The sequence below is a fragment of the Cibotium barometz genome, chromosome 21 (genome assembly GCF_041138505.1).
Source record: "Cibotium barometz isolate CiBa-2024 chromosome 21, ASM4113850v1, whole genome shotgun sequence".
In the NCBI taxonomy this organism is placed as follows: domain Eukaryota; kingdom Viridiplantae; phylum Streptophyta; class Polypodiopsida; order Cyatheales; family Cibotiaceae; genus Cibotium; species Cibotium barometz.
In genome coordinates, this window is record NC_141066.1 from 30104177 (window position 1) to 30121800 (window position 17624).

General features: G+C 41.8%; 1 protein-coding gene across 1 annotated transcript; it reads left to right on the forward strand.

Moving 5' to 3' along the window:
- Window positions 1-16379: 16379 nt before the first annotated feature.
- Window positions 16380-17185, forward strand: LOC147627052 (uncharacterized). Its single transcript, XM_086815234.1, has 2 exons — window positions 16380-16610; window positions 16707-17185. The coding sequence occupies exons 1-2, from the start codon at window positions 16400-16402 to the stop codon at window positions 17183-17185; spliced, it is 690 nt and encodes a 229-aa protein (XP_086671360.1). The 5' UTR covers window positions 16380-16399.
- Window positions 17186-17624: the final 439 nt, after the last annotated feature.

The window sequence follows — 17624 nt, forward strand, 5'->3', positions numbered from 1 at the left end:
TTCTCTGTGTGTGTACAGAGCAGCAGATGCCCTTTAATATGGTTTTGTGATCTATCGCATCTCAGCGCTGTTGGCTCAGACACGTACAACATCATAGAAGAAGGCCGGCCAGCACATACAACATCATAGAAGAAGTTCCGTGTGCTAGATTGTGATGGGAAATCGGGGACGCCTCACCCACCGCTTACTTCATTGATTGCTAATTCACAAGCATGATATTCTCGTCACATTGAAATGCGGCGTAGAGCCTAGAGGAGGGCCCATTGATTACTAGTAGTGATCAAATTCGCAAGCATTGATGATTGGAGAGTAAGTCGTCATTTGGATGTGGCCTAGAGGGCCACATCCAAATCCATAGAGTAAATTTTGAAGTTTGAGTATAGTGGCACACAACACACGTGTTTTGAAGGTTGAGTAGATTCTAGGTTGGCGCCGCCGGGTGGCTGAAATTTAACCCCCCCCAAAAAAAAGGGACGGCGGACCTCTATGTGGGGTGCCAAAGGCAAAACATTTCACCCAAATGGTAAAAAACCTTCTCTCTCAACACGGAGGTGCCACTATGCTGATGCTCATGGACATAGTAGTGGAGAGGTGGATCTTTCCTCCTGTGCAACGTGGGTTTAATCTCTCCCCCACCCCTTCCTCTCAAAAAGGGGAAGTGAAAACCAAAAAGAGTGTTTTACTTCTTGCACAAAAAAAAAAAGAGTATGCCTGCTATCTATATACAAGATAAAGCAAGGGTGCCTACCCTTTTTACGTGGAGAAAGAAGAGGGAAGAATTTTTGAAAAGGAGAAAACAGAAGAGAAGACACTCTTTGGGGGTTTCTTTCCCACACGCCTAGATGCATTGGGGCTCACAGTTAATTATCACCATCAAGCCATTTGCTCATTGAATGAGTTTCTTATATATATATATATATAATACATAAATTACCCAACCTTCCATATACACACATATATATCTTCTAATATTATATTATGTACATGTGTAAGAGAGAGAATATAAAAAACCAATGCATACATAGATAAATACACATACACACACATATATTATGTATGTATGTATGTATGTATGTATTTATAGGTATGTAAGCATGTATATATCATACATTAGAAAGCAATCCCCCCTCCCCTCTCACATACACACACACATATCTTCTAATATGTAGAAAGAGAGATAGAAACAGAGGATGTATGTGTGTGTTTCTGTGTGTGAGGGGGTGTGAAGAGAGTGCATGTGCATGTGTAAGCATAAGAGAGGTGTGTGTGTGTGAGGTATATTACACGTGTGTGTGTACATGTGAGAAGATAGGATGTTTGTGTGTGCGTGCGTAAGAGATTGTCTCTGTGAGAGAGACACACATACATGCACACACATGAATGTACACATGGGTGTGCACACCGACATGCACATCCATGTATACATAAATGCACACGCATACACATTTACATGTGTACATGCACACACATAGACACAAAGATGCACACACAGACACATTCACATGCTCACACTCGCACATAGACATACAAACACAAACATACACACGTACACACACATTGTACACAGACACATGCACATAACGAGCGCAGCTTTATTAGTAAAAGCTTACAAAGTCCCTGGATTACGTGCAGCGCCGTGAGAAGAGTACGGCTAAGTGTGTGCATATCTTCTAATATGGCATGCACACCACATTAGAGTACATGCACACACTTAGACACTATGTATGTACACATGGCATGCACACCACATAGAGTACATGCACACTCTATTAAAGTGTGTACGTCTAAGTGTGTGCATGTACTCTATGTGGTGTGCATGCCATGTGTACATGCACACCACATAGAGTGTATGTACAGACACTGTGTATGTACATAGAGTGTATGTACAGACATGCACACCACATAGAGTGTATGTACAGACACTGTGTATGTACATGTGTGTGTATGTACAGACACTGTGTATGTACACACAGTCACACAGATGAGCATGCAAGTATATGTGCATGTGTGGGAGAGGAAAGAGAGAGAGAGAGAGAGAGAGAGAGACAGAAAGATAGTTTCTATGTATGTGAGGGAGTGTGAGAAGAGATAGTTCATGTGCATGTGCATGTGCATGTGTATGCGTGAGAGGTGTGAATGTGACTGTGTGTGTGTGTCAGAGAGAGAGAGACAGAGACGATGGGTACATGTGCATGTGTATATGTGTATATGTGAGGATGTTTGTATACGCATATGTGGGAGATTGAGTGTCTCTATATGAGACACGCATGTACACATGCATATATACACGCATGCACATGCATACATGCACACATGAACACACATACACACCTGCACATATAAACACATGTGTATACACATTGCATGCACACCACATAGAGTACATGCACACACTTAGACGTACACACACTCACTCACATGTACACACATGTATACACATACACTCACCTACACAAACATATGCATAGAGTTGCACGTTTGTATATGCAAACATGCACATGTACTCACCTACACAAACACACTTGCATGCATGGACACGCATACAGACACAGAGATATGCACACTTACACACACATACACTCAAGCTTGCACATACACATACATGCATATGCATGCATATAAACACAAATAGATACACATACACAAGTACACATGTACACATATGTATACATAGACACATATGCATACACAATTACACGTGTACATGCACACACTCTCACACATGCATACACAATTACACGTGTACATGCACACGCTCTCACACATATATATGCACATACATCTATATATGTACAAGATAAAGCAAGGGTGCCTACCCTATAAACCTAACCTTTACGTGGAGAAAGGAGAGGGAGAACTTTTGAAAAAAAGAAAGGAGAAAAGAAGACAGTCTTTAAGGGTTTCTTTCCCATATGCCTAGCCACAGTAGGGCTCACAATTAATTATCACCATCAAGTCATTTGCTCATTGAATGAGTTTCTTATATATATATAATACATTAGAGAGCAAATTACCCACCCCTCCCTCCTCCTTCTCCTCCACACACACACACACACACACACACATATATATCTTCTAATATTATATTATATACATGTGTAAGAGAGAATATACCTACCTATACATACATAGATAAATACACACATATAGATAAATACATACACATATATAATATGTATGTATGTATGTATCTATAGATATGTAAGCATGTATATATAAATAGATCTATATGTATGTCGACGTACACATGATGTATGTGCATGCACACACGCACATGATACATGCACACATGCACACAATCACACTCGCACTCATGGACACACGTGCATACACAGAGATATGCACACTTACATGCACACTCAAGCTTTCACACACATACATGCGTGTACATGCACACAAGCACATACATACACTCACATACACAAGTACATATGCACACATGCGTGCACACATGTATACATAGATGTAAGCTCATACATATTTGCACATGGTACATGCACACACACACATATGCACATACACGTACACAAATAGATAAAAAAAAGATGTACATGGATATATTCACATGGTCACACACTCACACATGGATACACACAAACACAAATATACACACCACGTACACACACACACTAGCATATACGCACAATCAAGAGACTTGTACGACACATGCGTGCATGAAGTCGACATTACACAATCACGTATACATGTGTATGTGCACACAATCACACATTAACGTGTAAAAGAAAACACAAAAGACATTGTATGTAAGATACACTTATTTAAAAGTGAGCACACCTCATCATGCATCCCTACGTATTAAAATTTATTATTAATTAAAAGTATATATGTATGTGTGTTTATTTATTTTATAAATGCACATGTATATATAGGTAAATGCACATGTGTATATAGGTATATGCGCACACACTCACACATATGTCTCTAAATATAATAAAACATAATATTGTAGATAATATATATTTACATATATGTGAGTGTGTACATGCGTGCTTGACAAAGAGAGTGTGTGTTTGTGTGTGTACGTGTATGTATGAGAGAGAGAGAGAGAGAGAGAGAGAGAGAGAGAGAGAGTTTCTATATGTGGGAGAGTGTGTGTGAGAAGAGAGAGTGTGTGTGTGTGACTGGGGAGAGAGAGAAAGAGAGAAAGAGAGAGAGAGAAAGAGAGAAAGAGAGCGAGAGACACGAACATGGAAGTCTATGTGTGTCTGTGGTGGGGGAAGAGTGTGTTTGCATTAGTGCATGTGCAAGTGTGTACATGTATGTGTGTGTGTTTGTGTGTTCGTGTGTGTGTGTGTGAGAGAGACAGAGAGAGTGTGTGTGTGTGTGTGTGTGTGTGTGTGTGCGTGTATATGTGAGAGAGGGTGTGCATATGCAAGTGTGTGCACAAACCTCACCACGCATCCCCATCATTAAAATTTAATTAATTAATCTTATGTGTGTGTGTACACGTGTGTGTGTGTGTGTGTGTGTGTGTGTGTGTGAGAGAGAGAGAGAGAGAGTTTCTATGTGTGAGAGTGTGTGAAGAGAGAGAGAGTGTGTTTGTGCGAGAGAGAGAGAGAGAGAGAGAGAGAATTTCTATGTGAGATAGTTTATGTGGGAGGAGAGAGTGTGTGTTTGCATTAGTGCATGTGCGGGTGTTTACATGTGTGTATGTATGTGTGAGAGGGAGAGTGCATGCGTGTGCGTACATTTGCATCTATGTGTGTGCTTGAGAGAGAGTGAGATGGGGCAGGCCTAGAGAGAGAGAGAGAGAGAGAGAGAGAGAGAGAGAGAGGTGCAAAGAGGGAGAGGGTGAAAAGAGAGAGAGAGCAAGAGATAGAGAATAAAAAATAGCTTTTAATAAAAGATAAATTAAATTAAATTAAATAAAAATATATATATATGTGTATGTGTGTATACATGTATGTGTGTTTTTTATGTACATTTATACATATGTACGTACAAATATATATATGTGTGTATATACATGTGTGTGTGTGTGTGTGTGTGTGTGTAGAGTGTGAAAAACCAAGGTATAGATGTATGAACAACAATAGAAATCGAGGAAGAGAGTGAAAAAAGTGTGTTGTATTTCTTGCACAAAAAAAAAGTATGCTTGATATAAAAATAGTAGACATCGAGGAAGAGTGTGAAAAACCAGAGTATAGATGTATAGTGCATTTTCCACGTGAAATCCAAAAAATATCTCATCGTAGATTCAAAGGTTTTAGAATTGAAACTTTTGGAAGGCTATAACCATAAATACCTTCAATTTTATTAGCATTTGTAGAAAATATGTACAATTTTCAGAGAAGGTTTTTCACCATTTGGGTGAAATGTTTTTTCTTGCGCACACTACATAGAGGTCCCATTTTGCGTCGAATTTCAGCCATGCACAAGCCTACAATTTAAAAGACAACCCCAAAATTTTAATAATACTCCATTTATTGTGAAGTATACTACTGTTTTTTTGAACTCTATGTTTTTTTAAAGTGTAATTCTTTTGAAAAAAGTGAAGGACGTATCCGTAGGGCCCCCATCAACCTTCAAGTTCTAGGTGTATCGTGTTCCACTGTATATTGACTCTTGAGCACCATATTAATAATTACATAACATGTGGTTAGTTGAGGAGTAAATGTCTTGCACACCATATTAAAAAGTGGTTTGTCACTTGGTTGAGATGTTAAAGCCTTCAAAAACGGAGAAAAGGGAGGTGAGTGGGGCTAGGGCTGGCGAGTGGGGGGAGGGATTTATAGTATACTCAATACCCATTTTTTCTTTTTCTTTTTGCTTTTAGAGATGGGCTAACATCAAAGTTGCTTTCTTAAGTTAAAAAGTCTAACACCATCCAATTACACAAATTCTGTCTATTTAACTAAATACACATTACGATTGTTTTAAATTATGAGTACACCAAAAAATATCTATTTTATTAAATGTAAATTAAAAATATTTTTTTAAAAAGGGCCCTTCATATGTAGGGTTCATCTTTTTTCACCCTTCTATGTGAAGGGCAAATTTTCTTTGAAACACTTCTCTAGGAGTATGCCACTTGTCAACACACATCTATTGTAGGTCAAGTTCTATTCAGAAGAGATCTGCAATGTTCAAAATTGAAAATTGAATGGGGGGAGCATTTAGAGGATTGAGCACACCATATTCATAACATATGGTAGGTTGAGAAACCACTACCTCTTGGACTGTGGACAAAATATGAACATGTGGTTGATGACTCGGTTGAGGAGTGAAAGCCTTGAAGGACAACTACTCCACAACTAGCACATATTTACATGTAGTCACTGACTCGGTTGAGGAGTTAAACTTTAAAGCCTTGAAGGCGCATTTACAACTACTCGGTTGAGGAGTTGAAGCCTTGAAGAGACATTTTCAAGACTCACACACCATGGGACTAGTTGATCCGTAACCATAGCATTTACAACTACTTGGTTGAGGAGTTGAAGCCTTGAAGAGACATTTTCAAGAGTCACGGACCACGGGAGTAGTTGATCCATGGTTATGGATCTACTGCGTCCATACCATTTACAACTACTCTATTGAGGAGTTGAATGGACGATGGGAGCAATTGGATCAACTACTCCCAATTGAGGAGTTGAATGGACCATGGGAGTAGTTGATCCATGGTTATGGATCAACTACTCCCATGGTCCATGACTCTTGAAAATGTCTCTTCAAGGCTTCAACTCCTCAACCGAATAGTTGTAAACAAGATGATCACTTTTCTTTTGGGTCAAGGATTTGAAGTGGGCAATGGGCATACTACATAATCTAGGAGATTGATGTAACATTGTAGGCCCTATCCTCATATAGGTATTTTATAGGTTGATGTAACATTGTAGGCCCTATCCTCATATAGGTATTTTATAGGTTGAGGAGTTAAAGTGGATGTGGTGTAGGAGAGGTCCGGACTCCGTGCCAAGTTCAGGAGACAGAAAACTGGTGGTCACGAGTCCCTTGCCATGTAGTCGTTATAATCAATATATATATATATATATATATATATATATTAAATTGGTTAGAATTAGAAAGTACAGCACAACACACCCACGGCTTGGTTAAATTTCGGGGAGCCACGATACGTGGCACCCTGCGGGCCCGATCACCCGGTCAGTGGTGGCTGATGACGGGCCCATCTATAGACATGTGTCCATAAGATGTTATGGACACGTGTGCATATCATGTGTGTGCTCGCGGTGCAGTGGATAGATGCTTCGCCTTCCTTGACAAGGACCCAGGTTCGAATCCCAAAAAATACACGGACATGTGTCTATACCTCTTTTGCACCATCGTCTAGACCAAGGCGGTCACCGGGTAGGTGACCACCCGTTGTCGTGCCATGGCACGTCTATGGTGTGAAACCATGCATATGAGGCCATTAAGTGCAAATCCAGATGTGTGGGATTAAGTGCCATGACTTGAGTCATTATATGATGCCTAAGTACATATGTTCATATTGTAAATGAGGTTCAATAGGACGAGCTGAGACTGAGTCAGGTCTCAAAGCCTGTGTACATAATGGGTGTAGTAGGTGTTTTAACACTTGGATAGTGTGATGTTTTTTTTAGTGAAGGAAAAAGGCAGTCTTTTGCTGTGCTGATGCATGCTTGAAGGCCAGGCAAACAGTGGAGAAATGTGTGAGTTTTTGTGAAGTGTACAGGCTGATAAGGAGCCATTTTGGAGGGCAGATAGCAGGAGCTGGGAGTGCCTGATGGGTATGTGATGAACTGAAGAGTTATGGTCAGACATGCTATAAACAACTTCCTAGAAGGAAATTTTTACAGAGGAGCTACAGTTTGAGATCTTTTTAGCACCCAAGGTGGGTACTTTTATCCGGAATAGCTACAGATGATAGATGGCTAGTTTGAAGCGGCTTTTGTATGTTCATGATGAGCATACTGTGGTGAGATCTAGGTGTCTGGACATAGGTGGTCATCATGGACTTGGCATACTCCTTCTGTTCAAAGAGAAACTGGCCATATCCTTTATGAATATCACCTTCCTTATTAGCTCTAAGAGCAGCATTCTCTGGTGGCAGAACTTGCATTGTATGATCAGACAATGCAATCACTTGTGGGCCACTAACTACAACGTGGATACCCATAGGTAGCAGCAGCATCTCTCTCAAAAGGATCATTTGTACTAAGGAGTATGGAGGTTGTAGATACCTAACCTCAATGAAGCGGGATAGCCAAGCAAGGGCATATGGTGAGTTGATAACAATAAGGCTTGGTACTTTAGACCATATGATTCCACTTGAATGTGTTAATTTGCCACGACCACAAGGAAACAACTTAATTGAGAGGCCAGTTGCAGTACACAAGGCGGCAGCTTGCATGGCAATAACACAAAAGGCGATATCCGAGTTTAAAGCTTAAAAAAAGGAGGCGCAAGTGTATTTGAATTTTGGGAAATACGAAATATTAGCTACAAAAGGTGAAGGGTGGCCTGATTCTCTGGCGGGGAAAGGAATGAGAAATGGGAGAAAAACCAGAAAACGATGTACTGTAGGGAGAGATATGCAGAAAGGGAAAAGAAGAAAAACCAGAGTTTGATTATTGCAGAGTACCTTGTTTTGTGAAGACAATTTCTGTTCAAGCCTTGTAGGAGTTCGAATTACAGAGGAAATTAAGCAGCATCTAGTGATACGCTTCCTGAAACTTTCGAAAAATGAAGGGAACTGCTGCCGAATTCATGCGAAGGACAACTGGCTGGATTCTCTGGTGATATGGCCCCTGTGAGTAGAGAGGTGGTGGTCTACGTGAGTGGAGCGATGGTGGTCATCTACAGGCGCATACCAAAAGCATGGTGAGATACTAGTGGCTGACCGGTCAAGGAGGAAACAGAGGCTGCGTGGTTGTGTTTTTTTTTGTGTGTGAGTGATGCGCCGGGGCGGGAGAATTCTGCAGTCCACGTACAGTTTTCGCCATCTTTTTTTTATATGGAAGGGCAACGTTTTGGAGCCAAATGCCAAACTAGACCTTGAGTAAGGTTTCTTTTATGTTTGGACAAGTTCATGATGCTTATTTTGGATTAATCTCCTTGCTCAAAGGATCCACATTCAAGCTGAAATTTCTGTCATAAGCATCCACGTTTTTCTTCAACAAGAAATATTCTTCAACAATTTTTAAGCCTTCAAGCCATGGGATAATGTTATTTGTTGTGATGGTTTTGGAAATCATGTGACGATGTATATATATGCCATATGCTATCTTTTGCTTTGTGATTTGCTGGAATCTGTAAGACAGGTATTCATGAAATCAAGAGGTACCTTGAAATGATGGAGTTGGGAATATATGAAAAATGTGATGTGAATGGTCACATGTATATGAAAATCATTTGTAGATTGTGTTATGCCTACATGTGATTGGTTTGAGGCATTTGGAAAAAGAGTCAGAAGATCTATGCTTGATCTGGCCTTGCTCTTGACACACAATTTATGTGCAATCATCAAGCTGAATGTGGGAATAAACTGAAGTGAATTGGCACATGTACATGTCAACAACAATGGTGATGTCTTATGCTCCTTGAAGAGCTATCTGTTTTGTTTCCTTGCTGGGATTTTGGAAGCTACTCTCACAGCCAGAAGTCTCGCACTTTCCCAGCGATACCGCACATGTCACGACAGTTTTTTGGTGAACCTGACGTGAAACTGCTGGGGTGAGAGTGTGGTGAAATACACAGGGAAGCTGTGGCTGAGAATCCTGAGGGTCAGGGGGTTCATTTTGACCCCGGAGTTATGCAAATGTTTCAGATGTTTACTATGTATATGCAACAGCCACAAGCTGCTGAGAGGGGACAAATTTCCACGACCAAAGCACTGCAGTCAATTGTGAAAAAGGTGGATCAATTTGATGGTAAGGACATCACAAAGTACCTGCGCAATTACACAAAGGAAATGGAGCTAAACAGGGTGACTGAGGAGGATATGGTTCGAAGCTTTGAGCTGGTATGTGTTCCTGAAATAAGAGAGCACATAAGAGGATTACAGACAGCACATGGTGGCAGAAATTGGGAGGAGTTCAAGCTTGCTTTAAAGGATGAATATTTCATGGAGGACTCTGAGCGGGTGACCAAACGAACTTTCTTGGAATGGGTCACAAAATCCAAAATGGGAATTTCTGCCACCACAGAGTTGCTAAGAGAGTTTGAGAAGTGCTATGCCCAGCTATCAAGGATTGAGTGCACAACCTTGGACAGGGAAAAAACAGAGCTCTTCTTACAAGCAGCTGGGAAAGATCTCCAAGAAAAACTGAAAATTCTCCTTGAGGATAAGGATACAGAGCAGGGGCTAAAGAATGATTGGAATGATGTTGAGGATGCGGTCACCATGCTAGCAAAGCGGCAGCGAAGGAGGGATAAAATGGTGATGAGCTCGGCAACTCCTATAACTGCTGTTACCCCCTGAGAATCTACCAAAACCAGCTGCTGCAATCCCAAAGGTAGAAGGGCTGATGGAAGAGCTTATTAAGGGCATGTGAGACCTAAAATTGAAGATGTCCAGGATTGAAGAAAAAGGGCTACCATTAGGGCAGGCTTCTATGCAAAGGCCTCAAAGCAAAGAAGGGTTTACATTCAGATGTATATGGTGTGATGACCCAGAACATGCAAAGAAAGACTGTGCTAGCTATAAAGAAGCTCTCAGAAATCAACTTGTGTTTTTCAAAGATGGGAAAATCCACCTTACAGAGACTGGTCTTCCATTAAGCACAAACTTTGGGAAAGAAGGGATGAAAAAGCTGGTTGAGGATATGGCTGCTAGCCATGCCATCTCTATGGTTGAGGCAGCAACCTATGGGTTAAAGGTTGGCCAATCAAAGCAGGAATCTAAGAATGATGAAGATTATGAGAATGAAGACTTTTGGCCATCAACAATGGAACTAATTGCGTCAAAGAAGGTGTCTAAGCAGGCTTTGCATGAGGCAGGTGACTGTATATGTCTTGAGACTGGCTGGGAAGAGCCTGTGGATTCTTTATCTGTTCATGCCTACATTGCAAAATGCCAGAATAATGAGGCACAGGTAGAGGAAAAGTGTAAGAGGGAAAATGAGGAAGGAGGGCCATCAAAAAGGGTCACTCGTGGTAGTGAAAAGAAGGATCCTGGGCCATCACATATGCCTCCACCGCATAGGAGACCTCCACAGGAAGTATCAATGGAAGAAGTGCCAACAAAAATGAAGCATGAGAAGGAGAAGGGTAAAGGGAAAAGTCCACTCTACAAGCTTCAATCTGATATTGAAGCCGCAACAGATCTCAAAAAGGTGCTTGAAGAGAGGATTTTAAACAGCAGGGTGGAATTTACACTAGGGGAAGTCTTGGGGATTGCAAAGAAATAATTCCATGATGAGATAATTGATATTATACGAAGGAAAAGGCAGTCCATAATTGAATCTATTCCATCACAAGGGGAGGCAAGCACTTCTAAGACTCATGGAGTACAGGTACAGCAAAAGGAAGAGAGAGAAAATGTGGTGGAATGTAATCACTCTGCTGAAGGGGCACGACAAGTGCGCTTTGTGGAAGAGGATGATGAAAAAGAAGTTCTTACAAAGAGTCATTACTCCAGGAGCCATTGGGCAAGGGCCACCACTGAAACCCTTGTCAAGATAGGTGACTTGGAAGAGCCGTATGTCGCTCTAATCGACCATGGGTCTGAAATAAATCTTATGGCTAAAAATCTCTACAACAAATGTAAGTGGCCAATGGATGTAGATCATGGGTGGATGATTAAAGCAGCCAACAACTCATCTAGAGAGCTCTATGCAGCGTGTCCAAATGTAAGGGTAACTATAGGGGATGTGAAAGATGATCAGAACTTCTTTGTTCAGGAGATGTCATCGTATCCCCTCATCCTTGGCCAACCCTACATTACAGCTGTGAGGATGGAAACAAAGGTTTTGGATGATGGTTCGGCATATGCAAGAATAAGGAGTAAAGATGGTAAGAAAGCTGTTCAGTTCTTGACAGTTTGCATTAACCATGAAAGGAACCGTGAGTCTCTTCGAGCACAGTCACTTCCAAAGATAAACAGAGAATTCATGAACTACAGGGAGATGAAGGATTTTGGCCAGGTGCCATTGTAAAGCGGGATTCCAATGGTACAAGGGAAAATGAGTTCTCGCAGGACTCAATCAATGTAAATAACTTTTCAGCAAATTTTCAGGGATTTTCTAGCTATGGGTCACTGGTCTTTGTAAAAAGCAAGGACTTGAAGCAGGGCATGCGTCGACATGTACAAAATGAACAAAAAAGTCTTGAGCAGTGTGGTCTTTTGGAGAAGAATGAGTTTATTTTAGGGATGCTTGATGAGGTATCATTTGTGAATACTATGGATGTGCTTTTTGTTATGGAAAGAGTATGCTTACAGGGTGGAAATGAGATGATAGAGGTGTCATTTGTGGGGATGTATGATATAATCAGAGAATTTGAGAGGATGGAATGTAAAAACATGGATTGTGAGATGGATGCTCATGTTGATACAAAGTATAAAACGGTTGCAAAGAAGGTGAAACCAGTTGCCTTGCCCTTGCCACCAGGAAGCAAGGAGAAAATAGATGAAGCCTCTATGCAACCGAATCTCAGAGATCCAAAGAAAATTGGGCATAAGTTTACACAGGAAACCCTAAAAGAGCTGAAGATTGGTGAAAAGGATTTTCGGTTGCCAGTTGAAAGAGAATCCTTTGAGGAGATGCTTGCAAAACATGGGAAAGCCTTTGCTTTTCAGCCGCATGAGATAGGCTGTGTTGATCCAAGTGTAACAGCGCCAATGGTGATCTTCACTGTACCACATGTGCCCTGGAACCTGCGGCCGATTCCAGTACCAAAGGCTCTCTTGCCAAAGCTGATGGAATTATTAAAAGAAAAGATCAGGATGGGAATTTTGGAGCCATCATGCGCTCCATATTCCAACAGATGGTTTACCGTGCCAAAGAAAAATGGAACATTGCGCTTCATTCAAGACATGCAACCTGTAAACAAAGTCACAATCAGGAATGTGGGAGCAGGTCCGATTGTGGACGAGTTTGCAGAAGCATTTGCAGGGAAAGCTATATACTCTATGGGTGATCTGTATTCGGGATATGATCAGCTTCAACTGGATATACAAAGCATGGACTTGACCACAATGAAAACTCCTTTGGGATTGGTAAGAATGTGTACCTTACCATAGGGAGCCACCAACTCAGTGGCGCATATGATGAATGGAATGAATAAAGTCTTGCGAGACTTCATACCACAAATAACTATGCCTTTTCTGGATGATGTGCCAATAAAGGGCTGTGATGAGAAAAATAAAGATGAGGATTTGGATTCGAAGGGGTGCCGCAAGTTTGTGGCGAATCATATAAAGGATTGTGATATGATTCTATCCAGGCTTGAAGAGGTGAATCTTACTTTATCTGGACTGAAATCAGTGTTTGGGGTTGGTGAAGTGCTAATAGTGGGGCATCTTTGTAGTACTAGTGGACGCCGACCTTGTCCAGCCAAGATAGATGCAATACAAAGAATGAAAGAGATATGCATTAATGTTACAGAGCTGAGGAGATTTCTTGGTGCATGTGTCTTTTATGTTATTTGGATCCCACATTATGCACATGTAGCAGATCCTCTTTATCAACTTTTGAGGAAAAATCAAAATTTTTTGTGGAGTGCAGTACATATTAAAGCTATGCGGAAGCTGAAATGTTTGCTCCAATCATCACCTACTCTAAGGAAGGCAGATTATGAGTGTGGCAGGCCTGTGATTATTACAGTTGATACTAGTCCTACTGGGATAGGATGGGCAGTAGGGCAAGATGATGAGGATGATCACAGGTATGTAATCAGATTTGGAGCAAAGGTATTAAGCATTCGTCAACGAAAATATCCACAGATCAAGAGAGAGTTATGGGGAATAGTCACTACTCTAAAATGTGAAAAAGAATATCTTATTGGAGCATCTGTACTTGTGGAAACTAATTGCTTGCCACTCCTTGGGATGATTGCAAGCTGCACCACTCTAGATATTGCTATGCTTAGGTGGATTGCCTATATCAAGTCACTAAATCCTGAGTTTGAACATATTGCAGGAAAAGATAACCCAGTTGTAGATATGCTATCAAGAGCCAAGTATGAAGATGAAGAAGGGATGATTAGTGACATTGATGATATAGGTACAAAGTTCTACACTACTGCATATGCAAAAAGGGACCATACTTGCCGATCAAATGCACTTGAGTCTTTTACTGAGGAAATGTATGAAGGAGATTGGTTGCTTATTGGTCAATACTTGAGTACTCTGACAGGACAGGAAAATTGGTCTGACTCAGAATTTAAGAGGATCCGCAGAAAAGCATATGGGTATTTTCTAAAAGATGGCTACCTGTGGAAGCATCCTAAGCGGAGGAATGCTATGCCACAGAGAGTCATATGTGATAAAGAGACTCAAGGGAAGCTCATGAAAGAATTTCATGAGAGTCTCTGGGCTGGACATCGAAGTGTGTGGGCCACCTTTATCAAAATATTCTTGTGATATGGCCCTTGTGAGTAGAGAGGTGGTGGTCTACGTGAGTGGAGCGATGGTGGTCGTCTACAGGCGCATACCAAAAGCATGGTGAGATACCAGTGGCTGACCGGTCAAGGAGGAAATAGAGGCTGCGTGGTTGTGTTTTTTTTGTGTGTGAGTGATGCGTCGGGGCGGGAGAATTCTGCAGTCCACGTACAGTTTTCGCCATCTTTTTTTTTATATGGAAGGGCGACGTTTTGGAGCCAAATGCCAAACTAGACCTTGAGTAAGGTTTCTTTTATGTTTGGACAAGTTCATGATGCTTATTTTGGATTAATCTCCTTGCTCAAAGGATCCACATTCAAGCTGAAATTTTTGTCATAAGCATCCACGTTTTTCTTCAACAAGAAATATTCTTCAACAATTTTCAAGCCTTCAAGCCATGGGATAATGTTATTTGTTGTGATGGTTTTGGAAATCATGTGACGATGTATATATATGCCATATGCTATCTTTTGCTTTGTGATTTGCTGGAATCTGTAAGGCAGGTATTCATGAAATCAAGAGATACCTTGAAATGATGGAGTTGGGAATATATGAAAAATGTGATGTGAATGGTCATTGGTCACATGTATATGAAAATCATTTGTAGATTGTGTTATGCCTACATGTGATTGGTTTGAGGCATTTGGAAAAAGAGTCAGAAGATCTATGCTTGATCTGGCCTTACTCTTGACACACAATTTATGTGCAATCATCAAGCTGAATGTGGGAATAAACTAAAGTGAATTGGCACATGTACATGTCAACAACAATGGTGATGTCTTATGCTCCTTGAAGAGCTATCTGTTTTGTTTCCTTGCTGGGATTTTGGAAGCTACGCTCACAGCCAGAAATCTCGCACTTCCCCAACGATACCGCACACGTCACGACACCGTGCTGGGGCCACGAATTTAACATAAACCCACCCACACCCATGCGTGCTTCCCCTTGGAGAGGGAGGGCTTGAACCCACAACCTCAGGACTACCTCCGGTCCTTAATCAATCAGTACGATTCTTTGTTTTTTGTTTGTTTGAGATAACTTGAATTGAACAACAACTCGGTGCCTCACGGTTTCGTCCGAGGTCAGGACTACCTCCGGTCCTTAATCAATCAGTACGATTCTTTGTTTTTTTTTGTTTGAGATAACTTGAATTGAACAACAACTGGGTGCGTCACTGTTTCGTCCGAGGAGATCCGATCTCGCACGACACCTGCACTGTCAGTTTGATAATTAACTCGCAACTCTCATCACAATAAACGAAACTGGCATCTCGATTCTCTATATAAGAACTAGTACCTAGCCTAGCTTCAACCCTGCACGAGCGCACACTTGGCCATTCCATTTAAGAATCGCAGTTAATATTGCCATCAATCAATCAGTACGATAGGAACACTAAGCTCCCCTTAATCAATCAGAACGATCCTTTCTTTCTTTTTTGTTCGAGATAACTTCGATAGGAACACTAAGCGTGCTGCGTGTCTCCTTGATCAATCAGTACGATTCTTTGTTTTTTTTTTGTTTGAGATAACTTGAATTGAACAACAACTCGGTGCCTCACGGTTTCGTCCGAGGAGATCCGATCCCGCACGACACCTGCACTGTCAGTTTGATAATTAACTCGCAACTCTCATCACAATAAACGCCTGCACTGATGTCAATTTGATCATCATTAACGCGCAACTCTCATCACAATAAACGAAACTGGCATCTCGATTCTCTATATAAGAACTAGTACCTAGCCTAGCTTCGACTCCCCCAGGCGCAGTGCCTCCTCAACATCGCACATTGCCTAGTTATTATCACACATCGCACATTGCCTAGTTATATAATATCAACAAGCAGTTATTATTTGCCGGCATGGCTAATCAAGCTGCGTCTGGGATATCGCGGGGGTTTAAGCCCCATGCACTTGTAATCGGAGGAGGGGTGAGTGGACTTACCACGGCCAAGGTCTTGCTCGAGAAGGGCTACAAGGTCTCCGTGATCGCCCATGAATATGCATCCATAAAGAAACCAATTACCTCCCAGATAGCAGGGGCCCTTTGGGAGTGGCCACCAGCTGTTTGCGGTAGATCAGAGGACGCCCCTGCTCCCTCCAGTTTTGAAATAATCACGCTGGTAGAAATCCAATTCTAACTTTACGCTTTACATGGCGCTGTTGCAGGCTCGCACAACACCGACCAGCAAAGTCTCGAAAGGTCGCAAGGTTGGTGCATGAAATCTTTCCACGAGTTCGAGAAAATGGAGAAGGACGCCACTCCCGGCGTCCGCATGTGCATGGCCAACTTCTTCTTCCAAGAGAGCATCGATGGTAACGACCTCGAAAACAGGAAGCGAGAAGGGATGAAGAAGCATGCCGTGCTGGAGTACAGGAAGTCTCTCGATATTGTGGAAGAGCTTGGCGTCAAGGAAGAATATGGGATTAAGGACGCGTATCAATACAAGGCGCCTGTTATTGACACTGATCAGTACATGGGCTGGCTGACCGAAGATGTGTCAAACAATGAGAATGCCCGTCTTTTCCAGCTGCTGAAGCCCTTGCGAAAAGAGCTGAGGGAAATGGAAAAAGGCTTGCTATCTCTGTACAAGGCGGACCTGATAATTAGGGCCTGGTCGCATTATGGATTTCATCCAGCCATCTAGCTCAAACAACCGGTGCCCCTTCCGGTTACCCCTCACCAGTACTGGTGCAGTTAATGCATTGATTTGACGTTGAAAAGCTGGATTTGACAGTTAAATAGCTGGATTTGACAGTTAAATAGCTGAACGAACTGCTTAAGTAGAGGGTAGGGATTTCGAGCAACTCAAATGGCTGGGCGGCTGCTCTGAAGCTGTCTTTTCACGTGCAATCATTTCACCTTTCTACTGCACCCAAATCACATCATTACCGGAAGGGGCACCGGTTGGTGGAGCTAGATAGCTGGATGAAATCCATAATGCGACCAGGCCCTTAACTGCACGGGCCTGGGGTCGAGAGAATTGGCAAAGGATGATTGTGTCTACGCACTTCGCGGAGCCGTTCTTCGGCGTGTGGCCGACGTCCTCGACGAGAAGATCAAAGGGAAAGAGGACGGCAACCTTC